This window comes from Rhinichthys klamathensis, unplaced genomic scaffold, assembly GCF_029890125.1.
Source record: "Rhinichthys klamathensis goyatoka isolate OS25496 unplaced genomic scaffold, OSU_Roscu_1.1 h1tg000019l_1, whole genome shotgun sequence".
Lineage (NCBI taxonomy): Eukaryota > Metazoa > Chordata > Actinopteri > Cypriniformes > Leuciscidae > Rhinichthys > Rhinichthys klamathensis.
In genome coordinates, this window is record NW_026606570.1 from 2,600,262 (window position 1) to 2,620,336 (window position 20,075).

At 42.4% G+C, this 20,075-nt stretch overlaps 1 protein-coding gene across 2 annotated transcripts in view; it reads left to right on the plus strand.

Moving 5' to 3' along the window:
- aspa (aspartoacylase) overlaps positions 1–19,731 on the plus strand; it is a 118,284-nt gene extending 98,553 nt beyond the window's left edge. The window contains exons 3-6 of one of the 2 annotated variants that reach the window (XM_056236107.1): positions 1,212–1,305; positions 4,616–4,723; positions 19,113–19,222; positions 19,470–19,731. In XM_056236107.1, the coding sequence (XP_056092082.1) occupies positions 1,212–1,305; positions 4,616–4,723; positions 19,113–19,222; positions 19,470–19,667 (510 nt within the window). In that variant the 3' untranslated portion in view covers positions 19,668–19,731. The remainder of the gene's footprint in view (positions 1–1,211; positions 1,306–4,615; positions 4,724–19,112; positions 19,223–19,469) is intronic. The other variant, XM_056236114.1, reaches the window with a different exon arrangement.
- Positions 19,732–20,075: the final 344 nt, after the last annotated feature.

A 20,075-nucleotide genomic window follows, 5' to 3' on the forward strand; every position in this document is an offset into this window, starting at 1 on the left:
AGCTAATGCCGTCAGTATTGTAGACAGTACTCGGCAGGTACTCAAGATGGCGGCAGTCAACTGGAAAAAGAGCGGATGACGTAAGAGGTCATGTGACTGATATTCATGTATACTGAGCATTAAATTATTTACCAAAACATACCAATTGACCGTTCGCAAAAGCCACGCCCCCTAGTTATTGTTACTACGCCCGTCAAACAAATGGTCAAACACGGTTACAATATGCAGTGGAGGGACATAACAGTTATTCAAAATATAAAAATACGCAATGAAGGAGACACGACTACTATCGAGGCGAATGCTTATACCCCATGACCTGTACCTCAAATGCAACCAGCACAGCCTTGAAGAAGATTTTATAAGCTGGTTCAGTGGCTAATTGTTTGGAGTTAGAAATATATAACTCGCGCTGCATATTTAGTAATTTTGCCTCAGATACAGGATTATACATTCGCTTTAACAAGCAGGTTGTTCATTACCACGGCAACCGCTTGCGTGTCATGCTGAATGCGATTTTCGTGTTTAAAAAGTAACTATAAATAAGAGACGGAAGATGCAGATAACCATACATTATTTAAGGTTATTTCTATTCGTTACGATATTGATATATGAACTGATGTTGTCAAGTAAGCTTCATGCTTTCCCCATTGCGAGCGTGCACTCCTCTAAACTGTAGTCTACGGGTGCTGCACTGCTAGTTGACTGCTGCTCATTTTCCCCGAGAATATCATGTTAACAACAACCCTTTAGAAAACGTAATTCCTTTGTGGATCCTCTTGATCTGCTTTCTCCATGTTTCTTTGACTAATCTCAGTGTCTCAGTCTCACGTACGCTGCACGCGAGTTAACCATGTACGACACATTTAACTGGGAGTGGGGCCGTCCACACTGTTTTATCCATTGTAGGCACCGCTCACATTGTGTTTTCGGCTTTGGAAACAGAAAGAACACAACTCCTCCAGACAATCTCTCGGAGTACCTAGTGTCCGATTTACAAACGCCGTGGGCGCACCGCTTCACCATCTTGCTTGGAGTCAATGTTTGACGGACCTGCTCACATAGTAACGGTTACTATGATGTGTGATTGGACAATGGCCGTTTTGTGGGAGGGGCCTGCAAACGGTCAATACCCAGATTTTGCTTAATGTCATAAAATAAGGGCTTAAGCAAATCATTTTTACACAGACACCTGTGCTCTTCCCCCCTTACAGAAAGTTATGGCCCCCCACACCTGTTCAGTACTATTAAATGAACACCCACAGCTGAAGTATTCAACCACACGTTCTGTGGCCAAACACCCAATTGGTAAGTACAAAGTCCTGGGATATTCAAGTCAAGTCATCTTCATTTATATAGCGCTTTTAAAAATGTAGATTGTTCCAAAGCGGCTTTACAGTGATAATAGGAAATTAAAGTAACAGATTGTATTGGCTTTATGGCAGCTCTAGAATAAAGTTATTTTCCAGTTAAAGTTAGTTATGATTGATTCACTTCCGTCGCAACGATCATTAGTTATTAACTTAGGGGCCGCTAACACGACACCGTTTTAACAGAAAACTCTTAAGTTCTCTCTACGCAAACTTTAAAAACGCGAAACTGTGAGAACGCTGATAGCGTGCACATGCGCATTAAGAGTTCATTCTATAGGTATGCACGTTTGAATATATGTGCGCAGGCATATACAGTGAAAAAACCAACCCTCAACAAACTACTTGTCTGGCCTTAAAATTTATAATACAGAATTTAACGTTTTTACGTGGCCACGTGAACCGGAATTATCCCGAAAACGATGATTTGTACAGAGGTAAAGGGAAGGAGGCCTTCACAGGGGAGGGACTAGTGACACTTCAGGACTGCGTTGTCGTCGCGTCCAGACGCAGGTCCTTCATCAGATCTGGATACGGCCTGGATCCGGCGGACTGCAGTAAACCTCGGGATAAACAAAGAGACATATTAGCGTAGATGCCATTCTTCTTATGATGTAACAAGTACATCAGGATTTATGGGAAGTGTTCCCGGTTCCCCAAAGTGTTCCCCAATATTTTAAAATTTATACAATGTTTAATAGGAAGCCAATGCAGTGTTGACAGAACCGGGCTAATATGGTCATACTTCCTGGTTCTGGTAAGAACTCGAGCTACTGCGTTTTGGACCAGCTGTAATTTGTTTATTAAGCGTGCAGGGCAACCACCCAGTAGAGCATTACAATAATCTAGCCTTGATGTCATGAACGCATGAACTAACTGTTCCGCTTTTGTCAATGAGAGCATATGACGTAATTTAGATATATTTTTAAGATGGAAAAATGCGGTTTTACAGATACTAGTCACGTGACTTTCAAATGAAAGATTGCTATCAAAGAGCACACCCAGGTTCCTAACCGACGACAGTAAATGTTTGACAGTATTCTAGGTTATTACGTGAGGACATTTTTTGTCCAATAATTAGAATCTCTGTTTTTTTCAGAATTAAGTACTAGGAAGTTACTTGTCATCCAATTTTTTATATCAGCTATGCATTCCGTTAATTTTGTGAATTGGTAAGTTTCGTCAGGGCGTGAAGAAATATAGAGCTGCGTATCATCAGCATAACAGTGAAAACTAATGACATGTTTCCTAATGATATCTCCTAAGGGTAGCATGTACAGAGTGAACAGTAACGGTCCTAGTACTGAGCCTTGTGCTACGCCATACTGAACTTGTGATCGATAAGACATTTCTTCATTTATTACTACAAACTGATAACGGTCAGATAAGTATGATTTAAACCATGCTAATGCAATTCCACTAATGCCAACATAATTTTCGAGTCTATTTAAAAGAATGTTGTGGTCGATGGTAACAAATGCAGCACTAAGATCGAGTAACACTAATAGAGAGATACAACCACGATCGGATGATAAGAGCAAATCATTTGTGACTCCAATGAGAGCTGTCTCAGTACTATGGTCCGGTCTAAATCCTGACTGAAAATCCTCACAGATACCATTTCTTTCTAAAAAGGAACATAGTTGTGAAGATACTGCCTTTTCTAGTATCTTTGACAGAAAAGGTAGATTCAAGATCGGGCAATTGACTAATTCTGTAGGATCAATTTGTGTTTTTTTAACAAGCGGTTTAATCATAGCCAGCTTAAAACTTTTTGGTACGTATCCTAATGACAAAGATGAATTAATGATATTAAGAAGAGGATCTTTGACCTCTGGAAGCATCTCTTTCATTACCTTAGTTGGTATAGGGTCTAATATACATGTTGTCGATTTAGATGATTTAACGAGTTAAAAAAATTCTTCCTCTCCTATAGTAATGAATGAATCAAATTTTTCCTTAGGGAGACTACAATGCACTCCCTGATGCGATGCTGTAGTAGATGGTTGCATAGTTATAATTTTCTCCCTGATATTATAAGTGAAGAAGTTCATAAAGTCATTACTGCTGTGCTGCTTGGAAACTTCTGGGCTTGAGACTTTATTTTTCGTTAGTTTAGCCACTGTTTCAAATAAATACCTCGGGTTTTGTTTATTTTCTTCTAATAGGGTTGAAAAATAAGCAGATCTAGCAGCTTTTAAGACATCTCTGTATGCAATCGAGCTCTCCTTCCATGAAAAGCGAAATACTTCTAGTTTTGTTTTTTCAGTTGCGCTCCATTTTCTGGCTGCTCTCTTAAGGGCCTGGATGTGCTCGTTGTACCACGGCGTTGGACTATATTCAGCAGCCCAAATCTGCTTAATATTTGGACTGCTGAATAGTTTAATATCACAGTACTTTTAATTTAACCAATAGCTTCAATCAGAATACAATAGACTGTTGCCAATATCATTTTATCAACATCAACAAATAGTCATCTTTACACTGTAAAGATGGAAGCTACATCTTACATGGCAAGTTTATTTGCAAATATATCATTATGTTATAACTTGAGGCACATGACTATTAACTCATTATTAAGTAAGTAATATGTCATTTTGGTTTTGACATCCACGCTAAGCCATGGATTTCAATATCAAGCAGTTTACAACAAGGATTCCACTGTACATGGGGATGTCAAAATCCATAAACCTAGTGCCATATTACTTAATAATGAGTTAATAGTCATGTGCCTCAACAAGTAAAGTCATAACATGATATATTTGCAAATCATTAGCTAATGATTAATTAAAGCAGACAACTAGAAGTTAAAATGCATGGCTTTGACCCATTATGGTTAACACATTAATTTATACTTAGATAATACTATATGTTGTTAAGGAATAATATATGATTAAATGTTTAATTAATAGCAATTCAAATATTACTTTATCTATTAATCAGATAGACTCTTTATTTGTGTCTGATGCGGTAATCATTAGTGAATGGTTTAGTTCTTCCTGAATCATATATAAACTCATAATTATCTGTGGATAATTAAGCATGAATTAATGCTTATTAGTGCACCCTTCTTGTAAAGTGTTACCGTAACAGTTGCACCTCATTTAACATGGTTTTACACTGCTGTCTGTTATCCTATCAGAATAGACCTGTGACCCTTTGTTGGGTTATGACCTATTTTTTACAGTCTATGGTTATGACCCACCAGTTGAGAACCACTGACTTATATAGATGTGTTTCTATTGCAGGTCTTGAGGTGGGCCCTCAGCCACAGGGGGTTTTGAGAAGCAATGTATTTGAGTCCATGAGGACGATACTGAAGCATGCTCTGGACTTCATCGAGCTTTTCAATAGTGGTAAGATCAATGGAAGTTAAGCAGAGATCAGTATGCTATAAAGGGATTTCAAAGGCAACCAGGGTGGCTACAATATGATTATTTCCTATATTTATTATACAATAGTATTATTCTCCAATATAAACCTATAGTAATCATGTGCAATCAGTGACAGTATGGAACCATAATGTTGTGTTTTTCAGATGTGTCACACAATTAGACAAGATATAGCCAACGCATTCTCATCCCAAAGCGTAATATATTGACTCTTTTGACAAAGCGTCTATATCCAACGCACATGGCACCCTTTAGCGTCAATATAACACGCTTCGGTTTTGGGTAGGTTTAGGTCTGGGGTAGTGTTAGGGTTAGACCACTAGGAGGCGCCGTGTTTTTCATATTGTTTATAGATGCTTTATGTTTATGTGACTTTCTTTCCCCCATGGACATCTGTTTCTCTGCCAGGATAGTTTGTGGCATTTCAAGACAAACGGTTATACTCTCAGGTCATTGAGTCAGCCAGCACTGATTTAAATATGAACTGCCTGACCTCAGCATTTAAAGTCCCCATAGTCAATCATTTTATCCCTTAAAACTCACCTTTGATCACCAAAAGGACATATTTAAAAGTTTTTTCCTTGAAAAAAAAAATCGTCATGCCTTATAATAGCTTAAATTAAATTCTATCTAGTTACAGATAGAGTATCTGTAACTTACTCACACCAGCTCAGAGGTCCACTCGTTAATGATCACACGTTGACATGATTGGTTACATTACAAGGTAGTTTGTGGCGGCAGAAACAACAGCGATTTCAAATCGCGTTTTTGAGACTGTCTTTGGTTCACTGCAGTTTTATGGAGAAAATACTCAGCAATGGTGTTTACTTATGAATTTGCACATGGTTGGTCTTAAAGCATATTTAACACACCACATAGACATATAAACAACATTAAAAGCTTGATTTTCAACACCAGGGGTCTTTAAGCTAGTTTGAAATACAGACTTCTTCTTTAAGCATTTATCTTCCTCTTTTTTTCCCTCAACTATGGAAACATTTAAACAAGCTAGTCACATGTACTTTCAGTGTACTGACATGAATACACATTTCTCTTTCTCGCATTAAGCAGGAACATGTTGGGCTGGGCAAGCACAGCTAGTTTCTCTTCTGGTTTCAGAGTTTTTTACTTGCTTGCTAGTTGTTTTCCATGTCAATAGTAGCTTGCTGGGTTTTGTAAGGTCATGCTGTGTAAAGGGGCCGCATTGTTGTGGATGAATGTCTCATTGTGAGCTCTCAAACGTGCTTTCCGTTTGCCAGTGTAGATCTGTGTTTGGACCACATCAACATAACAAGCAAAACAGGAGATCTGCATTATGGAAACTATTAATTAGGGGAATCAGGGATTTGACTGACGCAGGGGCCATCTGTTATGAACACAAGCTAACAGCTAAATGATCCAACTGTTTGAAAAATACATTGTGTTTCTCATATTATACTTCAAGGGATTTGGAAAATAAATCTCATATCGAAACAGATTTACATATATTCATCTTTTCATATAACTTCAGAATGCACATGGCATTTTCCTCATGTGTTTTATCAGCTGAAAATGACATTTTCAACTTAACCAAGATACTGTATAGTATGAGCCCTATAAATCCATCATATTAGATTGAATGTTATGTGACAGTTTTTAAACCTGTACCATACATAATATTTTCCCTTTTTATGTAAAATAGCTTATTAATAATAATAATAATAATAATTTTGCATCTCTGCTCCACAATGAAAATTATTATTTTCTTAAAGTATCAAGTTTAAGTGTGAATTTCTTCTCTAATGAGAGTAATTTATTTTTCTTTCTCTTTTTTATTTTTTATAAATGGTTATATTTATAAATTTGGAAGTCCTATCTAATTATATCTGAAATATGTATAATTTATCCTTCAATATTGATTGATTTTAAACATCTGGTTTATCCTCACTGTAAGAACCAGTGCTTCACAGTCAAAACAGTCATGTTTAAAATAACTTTTCACAACATTGGTCATTCATGACTGCTCTTTTAAGTTAAACTACATGAAATATGTTTTTTTTTCTAGATAGTAAGAAAGTGAAGGGAAATAAAATGGCCACACATAGCCTATCATAATTCCAAAACTCTTTGTTCCAACTTGGAAAGTACTATTTTTAGTGGCCGCATGTGTCAGCACATGCCTACTCCAAAACCTGCCAGCTTTACAATGCTGAATGTTCATTGCATGAGTGTAAATAATACATATTATTGACATTTAATGAAGACAGTAAGACAGTACAAGATGGAAAAATGTGCTATACTCTGAATTTCTCAACAAGTGGACAGAGCAAAACTGGCAAATAGTCTGGCTTATTTGCAGACATTTTTTGCTTTTGTAACATTTTTAGACCAGCTGGATCCCACTCACAGCTGGAGGAACCAAAGCTGAAACAATACAACATGACCTAAGCATAATACACATGTTTCTAGCTTACATAAGCTAGTTACATAAGCCACTGATTAGTAATTAATGAGATAGTTCACCAAAAATTTAAAATTTGGTTATACTTTATTTTAAGGTGTCCTTGTTACAGTATAACTATGCATTTAAGTACTGAGTAATAGTAATTAATTTAGCCGAATTGTTAGGTGAGCATATGGATTACACACTCACAATAGAAGACCTGTCAGTTAATACCTGCAGGCACACTGACACTGATTTAAATTGCAGGAAACTGTCTACAGGGGATGTCTCGATAGGGTACTTTGACCAATAGTTGATCGTTCCCACCATCGTTCTATGAGCGGAGGAACCTTCTCACTAGTAACCTACTAGATGAAGGTTAACAGCCACTCAGTGGAGCTGGGGCCACAATAAGGCTTTCGAGCTCCAGCACTTCTAATAAATCTCTCCTCTGATCAAGTGGGACCTAGATGAGAGAAGCCGCTGAAAAGTGTTAGGACCAAACAATGTATCTTAAACTGTCCTGGCAGTGACAAACAAGCCGACAAACCACTTCTTCGGCAGAGGAAACCATATGACTTTGCAGAAATCAAAAACCCAGTTTGAGGTAGTTACCAGTGATAAGCTAGAGTAATGGGGATGATGCTAGGGATCTCATTCTAGAGTGGGTGGGACCAATTCATGTTAATATACCGCCTTCTTTAATTCAGGTAGCCCCTGACCAATACGGTGCTACCACTCACCACAGCACTACCAGAATGGGTGTTCTATCCTATCCAAAAAGTCGAAACCCATTTTCTTAACTTGGAATGTAAGGACAATGACCACTGGAATGACCACATACAAAGTCAAGTCAAGTCAAGTCAAGTCATCTTCATTTATATAGCGCTTTTAACAATGGAGATTGTTTCAAAGCAGCTTTACAGAGATAAACATACAATTTACGGTAACAGAGATTGTTTTGGCTTTATAGCGATTTTGAATAATGTTATTTCCGGCTAAAGTTGGTTTTGATTGATTCACTTCCAGCTAAATTATCATTTGTTATTACATTAGGGGCCACTAAGACGACGGCGTTCTCTCTAAACAGACTTTAAACGCGAACCTGTGACCTGATGGCGTTCACATGCGCATTAAAAATTGATTCTATAGTTATATTCGTTTGAATATGTGTGCGCAGGTTTGTAATTTCCCTACAAACCATGCCTAAACAAACTACTTGTGTTGCCTATAAATTTGATACCGAATTTTATTTTATCACTTCGGGGTACGCGAACCGGATTTTCAACAACGCTTTATCTGTAGAGTGGGAAAGGGATACTCCATAGGGAGAGGATAGTTGTGGTTAGACAAAGGTCTAGTCTGTGAAAATATTAATGCTAGAAAGACAGTTGTCCTTGATAATGAACTGTCCAAACGAAATGTCCATGTCACTGCTCTTTAAGAGATAAGATTAGCAAGAGCAGGTACCATCAAGAAGGTGAATTTTACAATTTACTGGTTTGGGAAGCCAGTTGATGAATCAAGGCTGTATGGTACTGGATTCGCTATACGTAACAACCTAATCAGCAGTACACAAACATCCACTGCAATAAGTGACAGGATATCACATGAATGAGAATGGTCAATGACCTTGTACCACCTAAAATCATCAGCTTGAGTTTGTCATTGTCAAGCAGAATTACAGAAAAGAAGTCATGAACTTACGTATATACAGTACATATACAGAAACATACCTGCAAAGCTCCAGTACTGTGAAAAGTTTTACTCACTTGTGTAAAAATGCTGTAAAGTGAGGAGGCTTTCAAAAATAATTCCATAAATAGATTTATTTTTTATCAATTAACTTCTATTAACTAAATCAAATCAATATATGGTGTGACCCTTTGCGTTTAAAACAACTTTTGTCCTAGGTACACTTGCACATGGTTTTTCAGCTTTGCAGGTAGGTTTCTTCAAGCGTCTTGGAGACGTTGCCACTGTTCTTCTGGATTTAGTATGTCTCAGTTTTTTCTGTTTCTTCATGTAATCCCAGATGGACTCGATGATGGTGAGATCAGATCTCCATGTGGAGAATACCGGCTGTTGTCAGACTCCATGTGAATACAAAAACCAAGGAATTGGATGAAGGAATGATGGAAACTGCAATTTTCAGCTTTTAGGAACAGTTGGTACTCACACAGATGTTGTAGGACCTCCGAAACATGGCAGGGATGTTCTGCCAGACTCCGTGAGTATATCAAGATGTCGTTGATATACCACCACAAACGGGTTCAGGAACACCCGGAGTACCTCATTCATGAAGTCCCTGGAATATGCTGACCAGTCAGTACGGTATTACACAGTACTCATAGTGTCCTGCAGGGGTCACAAATGCTGTCTTCCACTCGTTCCCCTCATTTATCCGGATGAGGTTATACTTGCTTCGGAGGTCTAGTTTAGTAAAAATGGAATAATAATAATAATAATAATAATAATAATAACTTGTACTTATATAGCGCCTTTCATGGTACCCAAGGTCGCTTAACAAATGTGTGTGTGTGTGTGGGTGGAGGGGAGGGAGGGGGCTGGGAGAGGAGTTAGGGGTCAAAAGACTTTGTGAAAAGAAATGTTTTAAGGTGCATTTTGAACATGGGCAGGGATGGGGCAGAGCGGACGTGGAATGGTAGATTGTTCCAAAGTATAGGAGCAATTGCAGAGAAAGCCCTGTCCCCAAAAGTCCGCAACCTGGTGCGGGGGGTGACCAGCAGGTCCTTGTCAGAGGACCGCAGGGAACGTGACTGAGTATAGGGATGGAGGAGGTCACTGAGGTATTTTGGTAAGAGTCCATGTAGAGATTTGTAAGTGAGCAGAAGGATCTTGTAGGTGATGCGTGACGTGACTGGCAACCAGTGTAGCTGTTGGATGATAGGAGTGATATGCTGCCAGGGCTTTGTGTGGGTTAGAACCCTGGCAGCAGAGTTCTGTACATACTGCAGTCTGTTAAGGGCCTTAGTGGGCAGTCCAGACAGGACACCATTGCAGTAATCCAGACGGGAGGTGATAAAGGCATGAATGAGTGTCTCAGTTACTGAATCTGTGAGTGAAGGCCGGAGTCGTGAGATATTTCTGAGGTGGAAGAAGGCCACCTTGGTGATGTTATTAATATGGGACCGGAAAGATAGAGTGGCGTCCAGAATGACCCCCAGGTTGCGCACCTCAGGAGAAGGGGAAATTCGGCAGCCATCCACAACCAGGGCCAGGTCACCAACTTTCTTGAGCAGTGGTGCAGGGGCCACCACCATGAGTTGTGATTTATTACTGTTCAGTTTTAGAAGGTTTGTGGTCATCCATGATTTGAGTTCTTGCAAGCAGTTGACAAGTTGTGTGGGTGGGAGCTGGGAGGAGGGGTTTGTGCTGATATAAAGTTGGATGTCATCAGCGTAGCAATGGTAATTGAGTCCATGTTTACGGATAATATGACCTATGGGTAGTGTGTAAATGGTGAACAGCAGCGGACCAAGCACAGAGCCCTGGGGTACACCATGGTTGGCGGGTGCTGGATCAGAATTTGAGCCATTTTGGGCGATGAATTGTTTCCGGTCAGTGAGATAGGACCGGAACCAGGACAATGTTGTGCCACTGAGGCCAATGAGCTCAGACAGGCGGTGGAGAAGGATAGTATGTGAAACTGTATCAAAAGCTGCAGAGAGGTCAAGGAAGATGAGGATGGAGATGAGGCCGTTGTCAGCAGCTAGCAGGAGGTCATTAGTGATTTTGATGAGGGCGGTCTCAGTACTATGGTGTCTTCTGAAACCAGATTGGAGGGGTTCGAAAAGCTCATGGTGGGACATATGATCTTGAAGCTGGACAGCCACTGCCCTTTCCAGGATTTTACTGAGGAAAGGGAGATTGGAGATTGGACGATAGTTGTTGAGGTCGTCTGGATCTAAGCCTGGCTTTTTGAGAGTGGGGATGACTGCCGCCATTTTAAAGCTGGATGGTACCACACCAGAGTTAAGAGATGCATTTATGATGTTTTGCATTGAGTGGCAGAGGATGGGAAGACAGGCCTTGACCAGAGTGGTGGGCATTGGGTCCAGACTGCTGGTTGAGGTTTTGGCTGAAATTACCAGTTTTGTTACTTGATCAGCATCCAGAGGAGAGAAAACGGATAGGCAGCACTGCAGTGAACCGGCAGCTGAGTGGTGAGAATCATGTTTAAGCAATGTAGGGCAGGGGGTAATTCCAGTAGTCTGGAGCTGCCGGTGAATGGTGTCCACTTTCTGCTGAAAAAAGTCCAGGAACCTGGAGCAGAGGTCTGCTGCATCTGAGGGTTTAGTGGTATCAGGAGGGTGGAGAAGACGGTTGATGGTGGAGAAGAGCAATTTGGGGTGTTTTTGTTGGTTGCTGATGAGTGTGGAGTAATACCTTGTTTTATTCTGGGAAAGTGCTTCTTTGTAATTTGTGACGTGTTCTTTAAATGCTTCATGATGGACAATGAGGCCAGAACTTCTGTATCGTCTCTCAAGCCTACGTCCCATGGTCTTCATCCTGCGGAGCTCGGGGGTGAACCAGGGCGCAGGACGAGAGAAAGACACATAACGCGTGATGAGAGGAGCTATAGAGTCCAGGCTGAGAGAGAGGGCACGGTTGTAGTGTTCCACCATGTCATCTACTGTTTGGTTGGGGTGGTGGGTGGCAAGATTGATAGCTAAGCGGTCAGATAGCGTGGAAGTACACACCTGTTTGATGTTTCTGAACGTGATGGGGCGTTTAGTGCACTGCTTTGGGAGTGGTACAGGAACCAAGAATAAAATAGCATAGTGGTCAGAAACAGCCAGGTCAGTGCACTGCAGGTGGAGGGGTGTTATGCCAGCACAGCACACCAGGTCCAGGGTATGCCCTTTGACATGTGTGGGGCCATGTACGTGTTGTGTAAAGTTGAAGCAGTCCAGCAGTGATAGAAAATCAGTAGCAAGAGAACAGCTACTGGAATCCACATGGATGTTAAAATCACCCAGCAGGATAGTAGACGGGGATTTTGGGCAGACAGTAGCAAGTAGTTCAGTGAGCTCTGATATGAAGCAGGCAGAGGCTTTAGGGGGGCGGTAGATTAGGACAACCTGTAGCTGCATGGACCCACTCAGCATGAAGTGAACACACTCAAATGAGGTAGTATTCGCTGGAATCTCTTTTACCAGGATGTCAGCACGATGGATAACTGCAAGTCCGCCACCACGGCCAAGGCTGCGAGGCTTCTGGATATAGCCATAATCTGGGGGAGTGGCATGGTTGAGAGTTATGAACTCTTGCTGGTTCTGCCATGTCTCAGTAAGACATAAAAAATCCAGTGATTTATCCAAGATGAGGTCATGGATAAGGAGGGCTTTATTATTTAATGAGCGAACATTAAGCAACATGAATGATGCCCTGGTTATTGCATTGTCAGGCGTGACATTGTTGTCCACACAGACCAAAGATCGCAGATTTGCATGAGATGGGCGTGGTTTGCGTCGATGATGTCGCCACCGTGACGCATACCAAACAGCTGGGACAGTCAGAGTTTCGTGATCGTAAACAAACTTATGACGGGCAGGCATTCATAGGGGAAACGACGCAGGAGATGGAGAGATTTTATCACCTCAAGGCAACTTGGAGATGTATTAGAGCTAAAACTCATGAGTTCCGCTGCGGTATATTTGATGAATGTCATAACCGAGGGGCAGCAAGCGGTTGCTAGCATCCTAGCCTCGGTTTGCTAATTCCATAGCGGTTACAGGAGGCCAGGAAAACCACAGCACAGCGAAGGAAAGCGTCTTTTGGATAGCAGTTTCAGTTACCAGCAGAAATGGACCTGACGGGGGATCCACGGTAGGTTACTGTACTTCAGTAGCAGGTGTCATCTGATGGGTTGATGATGTAAAAAATTGCGACGGTAAGCAGCGTTAGACAGCCGTGACCAACGCAGCAAGACCAAGCAAAACCACAATTATGATCCCTACACTAATGTTAGAGGTGACCAACGTGTTCAGGCTGGTTATAGAGCAATAAAATTCACAATAGCGTCAGTTAACATTAGATCGGAGTTGAGAAGCGGCGACAAGCACGCCAGCGTCCTCTCATACGAGTGTCCTCCCAATTGTGGAAGCACCGCAGAGTTGTTTCAGGGCTGTTGGGACGAGGATAAGTGGATAACGGAACTTGATGGTTATTTTGTTGAGTGCCCGGTAAGCAATGCAGGGCCGCAAGCCTAAATCCTTCTTGACGACGAAACGTTTGCTGGATGCAGCAGGAGAAGTTGAAGGGTGGATGTAACCCGCTTGAGTGCCTCGATGTACTCGATGTGGAGAGTGGGTAAAATCTTCCACGGGGAACATATCATGCCCCATTTGCAGATGTCTGCTTACCCGGTACCAAATCGATAGCACAGTCCTATGGTCGGTGTGGAGGCAGTTGTGAGGCTCTCCTTGGGCATCAGACATCTGCAAATGGGGGATGATATGTCCACTGACTGTTGAGCGATGGGACTCTCAATGGAAGTAGAATTAACCGTCCTATTCTAAAGGACGGTTGTGGTAACTCTGGGAAACAGTTGAGGAAGCAGGTCTCGCCCCATCACAGAACATCTCCCGTGCTCCACGATATCCCAAGTTGATGTTGTATCAGCCATGGGTGCCCCAGAATGACACCAGCGGTGGAAACATCCAGAACCAGAGGAGCAAAAGACTCTACATGCAGGCTGCCAACACGCAGCAAAATTGGCTTTACTTGATGATGGACGTACCCCCTGCACAGAGTTCTTCCTGTTACTGATTGATCCTTGTACAGGGTTTGAGTTGTGGTCTTTTAAAGTTTGAGCTGCCTGCAGAGCTGCCCAGAGATGAAGTTGCCTGCTGACCCAGAGTCGAGGACGGCGGTAACTGAAATTACAAGATCAGAGGCAATCAGTGTCACTTCAGTGGTTAATGGAGTAAGTTTGATAGAAGGACTGGTAACTGAACTTACCATGGGACGAGGCGGATGAACAGAGCATGTGGAGATTTAATGTCCTCCAGCTCCACAGTATAAACACAGATTCTGTGTCAGCCGACGGAATCTTTCAGTGGGAGATAAACAGTACTATCCACTTGCATGGGCTCGGACTCTGGTTCGGAGGGTTTTGAGTGCTGAATGAATTTTTTTAGTCCTATGGTGTCCTCATAGATGGCAAGTTGTAACTGCAGCGCAGGATTGAGACCCTGTCGATAAGTCGGATTCAGTGCGTGTTCATTCCAGCCACTAGATGCAGTGAGGGTTCGGAATCTCAAGGCACAATCAGTCACGGAGCTCTTTCCTTGACGAATATGATATAACTGATCACATATGGAGGAATCAGCCTATCAGCCATCCGAACACCTCTCTAAAATGGGCCACAGAACTGTTCATGGACTGAGTGATAGGACTTGACTGATTCCAGATGGTTTCGGCCTACTGCAAGGCTCTTCCTGTTAACAGAAAGAGAACAAAAGAGATTTTAGAATGTACTGTGGGAAATCACTTCGGTGGCATTTCGAGCGCCAATGAACAATGCAGAAGAAAGCCATTGCAGTCCTCCACCAAGCCAGAGTAGGGTTGACCATGGGACTGGCAACGAAGATCTGTCACGACACGCACACAAAAAGGGTGATAGTCCAAGTGCAGTTTTATTGGGTAATCCGTAATCATAAATCCAGGAACAGGCAAGAGGTCAAGGTCCATGTAAGCAGTCCAAAAACAACAAATAAACACTAAACCAAATCAAGACAGACTCTGGGAAGCGGGTGACATCAAACAAGGATTCCAGAACAAGTGATTAAACAGACAGGGTATAAATAGACAGACACTAACAAGGTGAGTGGGGACAGCTGAGTGTGATAATGAATAATGAGTCCGACAAGGGTGATGGGGATTGTAGTCCAATAGTGACTGACACCTGTGGGGGAAGAGGACCTCTAGTGGCTACCCAGGGGACATCACCCAGACACTGTGACATAACCTCCCCTCTACGGAGCGGCTACCAGACGCTCCAAGACCCACAAAAAACAAACCAAACAAGAGTCCAGGAGGGAGGTGGAAAGGAGGATCAGGGGGAGGGATGGGGGGCCAGGTCCATGGAAGGGAACAGAAACAGGAGTTGACGGCTTAACGGACAGCCAGGGCAAAACAGACGGCTCATCGGGCGGCCAAGACGGAGACGACAGTCCATCGGGCGGCCAGGGCGAAGCAGGCGACAGTCGACCGGACGGCCATGGCAGAAATGACAGTCCATCGGGCGGCCAGGGTGGAGACTTTCCCTCGGGCGGCCAGGGCGGAGACTTTCCCTCGGGCGGCCAGGGCGGAGACTTTCCCTCGGGCGGCCAGGGCGGAGACTTTCCCTCGGGCGGCCAGGGCGGAGACTTTCCCTCGGGCGGCCAGGGCGGAGACTTTCCCTCGGGCGGCCAGGGCGGAGACTTTCCCTCGGGCGGCCACGGCGGAGACTTTCCCTCGGGCGGCCAGGGCAGGCAGCTCGGGCGGGGCCGGCAGGGCGAGCAGCTCGGGCGGGGCCGGCAGTGCAGGATGCTTGGGCGGCGCGGGCAGAGCAAGTCGCCTGGGCGGTGCGTCAGGGATGGCAGTCACCTCCGGGATGGTCTCTGGGTTAGGGGCCACCGGACAAGTTGTTGAGGAGACCTTTCTCCTCCTCCTCCGTTTCCGGACCACCGGACTCGGGACCACCGGAACTGGGACCACCGGACTCAGGACCACCGGAACTGGGACCATCGAAACTGCGACCACCGGAACTGGGACCACCGGAACTGGGACCACCGGAACTGGGACCACCGGACTCGGGACCACCGGAACTGGAACCACCGGAACAGACACCACCGGGCTCGGGACCACGGGAACAGAGACCACCGGAACAGAGACCACCGGAACAGAGACCACGGGACTCGGGGCGGCGTCGGCATGGCGAGGCTCTGGTACATCCCACTGGCTCCGATGTATAAGGTAACTGGTAAAACCCCAAAAATCCAGGATCTCCAGCCCTTCCATCTCCCATCGAGGCAAGGGATCATCCAGGCAGCTGTTAAAAAGATCCTTGAGGGTAGCATCATTATAACCCATGCCTCTCGAGAGCGTCCAAAATGCCTGAGACAGGCAACCCACCGTCTGTCCCTGCTGACGTAGGGCTGTTACTAAATCGTCCCCTCCTCTCCTTCTCAGTGGTTGGGGGACAGATACGAAAACCCGTACTGCTGGATCTATACATATTGCTGGAATCCTTCTGTCACGACACACACACAAAAAGGGTGATAGTCCAAGTGCAGTTTTATTGGGTAATCCGTAATCATAAATCCAGGAACAGGCAAGAGGTCAAGGTCCATGTAAGCAGTCCAAAAACAAGAAATAAACACTAAACCAAATCAAGACAGACTCTGGGAAGCGGGTGACATCAAACAAGGATTCCAGAACAAGTGATTAAACAGACAGGGTATAAATAGACAGACACTAACCAGGTGAGTGGGAACAGCTGAGTGTGATAATGAATAATGAGTCCGACAAGGGTGATGGGGATTGTAGTCCAATAGTGACTGACACCTGTGGGGGAAGAGGACCTCTAGTGGCTACCCAGGGGACATCACCCAGACACTGTGACAAGATCGGTGAGGAAGTGTGCTCTTGGGAAGGGATGGTGGTGACCGGTAAGTTCTTTTTCATAGTCTCAGCTGGTTCCTTGAATGGATCAATATTTCTTGGATTCATCTTAGCGTTGTTCTAGCCTTCTGTCACGATATACACACTGAATGAGAGGGTAAGTTAGTCCAAAAACACTTTATTGGTCACACAGCAGGTGCAGAAACAAACAGAAGAGGAAATATTGGTTAATGCCGATGATGGAATTATAATAATATAAGTCTTTTTCTTACAGATGCTGGTTGGAGATTGAACCACTGGATTGAACCATTGGATCTAATCCTGTTAAGATGAAATAAGCCTGCTCGCGAGCAGGTTCAAGCTGGCGCACCTGTTGCTATGACAGCAAGTCCAGGATGAGCGTCGAAGAACCAAACAATCCAAGATCATGCCAAATCGCCAACAATCAAATCCAGCTAACTGAGTTAGCGACGTACGAAGAACAGGCCCCAGGAGTGAGGGAGAACACAGGGTTTAAAGTACACATAGAACAGAATGGGGAAACAAGGCACAGCTGGGGCAAATGAACTGATAATGACAGGTAAACAGGTGAATTAACTAAACAGTATCGAGGAGCGGGAAAATAGAAACAGGACTGAGCCAAATACACAAAGAACGGGGGAAACACAGGACACACATGTAACAGCAGGACAATGACATCATTGTTTTCTACAGAGCTGCTTTATAGCTGAATTCAACTCATTTCATATTAAAAACAGTACTAAACTGAACTGATTGAACACCAAACTGACCTCAGCTGATCACTGACACTTATTTTATTTTAAAAGCTGCTTTACAGCAGAATTAAATTCTGTTTGCATTATTGAATTATTATTTTTCTGTTTATCCCTGTAAAGCTGCTTTGAAGATAGATTTTAGCAACAAACTCCTGGACCCAGGCAGCTCAAAACCAAGCCGAATGGAGGGCTGATCTATACAAAGTAAAGGCTCAAGACCATGCCAGCAACCTCCAGTGGCTAAAGGAATGTTAGCTATGCCAGCTAATATATGTTTATATAATCTATTGTCAATTGCATTGTCAGGTCTGGCTGTAAGGAAGCGCGCAACGCTGGAGAATCCAAGAAACAAAATAGTCTTTAAATTTAAATTCGGACACTCGGAAATACTCAGAAAATTACAGGAGTAAGCAAAATAACACAACCACTTTAAACACGACACATTACAAGGAACAGAGGAAACTAATGGTATAAATAGGAGACTAACTTAACAACAGGTGAACGTAATCCAATCAGAAACCATAGAAACTAACTAGCAAACAGAACTCAGGAAAAGCAGCACAGGGAACAGAATGAAAACGAAACCAAAACAGAAGTTGCATGTAGGCTGCATGTAACAAGGACACTGTAAAATAGTGTTACCGAAAATTCTCTCATCATTTACTCACCCTCATACCATCCCCGATTTATTTGACTTTCTTTCTTCAGATAAACACAAACAAAGATTTTTAGGAAAATCCATCTGTGAGTCCATAGTGCGAGGCTACTGAATGCCTGGAAAAAATTTTTTTTAAACGTTTGTGTTCCACATACTGTAAGAAAGAAAGTCTACCCCCTTCTGCTCACTCTGTAATTCAAATACTGTGGGTACCTATATGCACATGTTTTATGAGTGCCAACATATTGGTAACTTTTGGGATGTGGTATTTCAATTTGTGACAGAACTATGTGATAAGGTTATCTTTAAGCACCCCAGTGTCTGTTTGTTGAATGATGATGAGTTGAATGATGATGTTTGTTGAATGAAAACTCAAGCAGGCAAATTGTGGCTCACAGAAATTAAATACATTGCGCTGTTAGAACTCACTACAGCGAGAATTAACAATGCCAAACCAAAAAAATTTAAGACCTGGACTGAATTTGTTACAAAACTATCTCATTTAATAACTCTATAGGCCACCCGTACTGATTGCTTCTGAACGTTATCAAGGAGGAGCAGTGGAAATCCTGGAGCTGTGCTGGTGTTGTTAATCCACCCCCTAATTTATTTATTTATCTATTATAATTTATTTTCTTTTTTATTTTACAAGCAAACCCTGGTCTTGTATATAGTTATTTGTGGTCGCACATGTGGACCATGTTCAACCTTGCAATAAATAAATAAATAATCACACAAAAAAAAGGGAAAGAAAGAAAGTCATGGCAGTTTGGAATGACTGAATTTTCCCCAAAGAGTGATGTCTCTTTTTCCTTTTTCTTAAGAGAATCATTTCATTTTCCATGATTTTTTAACCTGTCGTAGGTGTGGAGTTTCCTCCATGTACAGTGGAAGTTTTCAGAGTCCAGGAGAGAATGGACTACCCCAGGGACACCAACGGCAACATCACAGCTATGGTGCATCCTCATCTACAGGTATTCTAAATGGACCATCTAGTAAATGCATACAGAAGCATGTTTTTTATTAAAGGAAAATGCATGTCCTTGAGCGATGTATAAAAGAGTTGCTCTTTATGACAGGGACAGAGAGAGGGGAAACACGTGTAAGAAAATGTGTCCTATGACTCAGATGTTTGCTGTGCTTGTTTTGACTTCCAGGCTTCACTTGTTTTCCACAGTAATGACCCTATTCCTTTTCCTTTTTCTTTCTCTTTCTGTGTAGGACTGTGATTGGGAGCCTTTGAACCAGGGTGACCCTATGTTCCTAACTTTCGATGGGAGAACAATCCTTTATGAAGGTGCCAGCACAGTATACCCCACGTTTATTAATGAGGCTGCCTATTATGAGAAACAGCAGGCGTTCATGACCACTTGTAAAGAAATACTGGCTGCCAATGCAATCAGAAAAGCTTTCAAGTAATGTTTTCTCCTAAAAATGCACTGTACTTAATGTAAAAGCACTTAAAACAACATTTCTTATTTTATGAATACAGTTTTATAACATTTTAAAATTTGACTTGTTACACCACAGAACTATTTAATTGAACAGTAAAAAAGCCAAAAAATTACTCAAATTACCTTAAAAAAAGACACTGTGACCAGATACAATATCTAAAATAGATACTTTTATTTATATACAAATTGATAAATATATGCATTATATATATATAATTTATTTATAGTAAAGTGTATATTATAACAGTACCATCCATTTAGGGCAGTAAGATTTGGGGTGGTAACACTTTTATACAGAAAGGACACATAAAACAAAAAAGAAGTTTTTTTTCAGAAACAGAAAATTTTTCATCCTAAACAATGTTTTCCACAA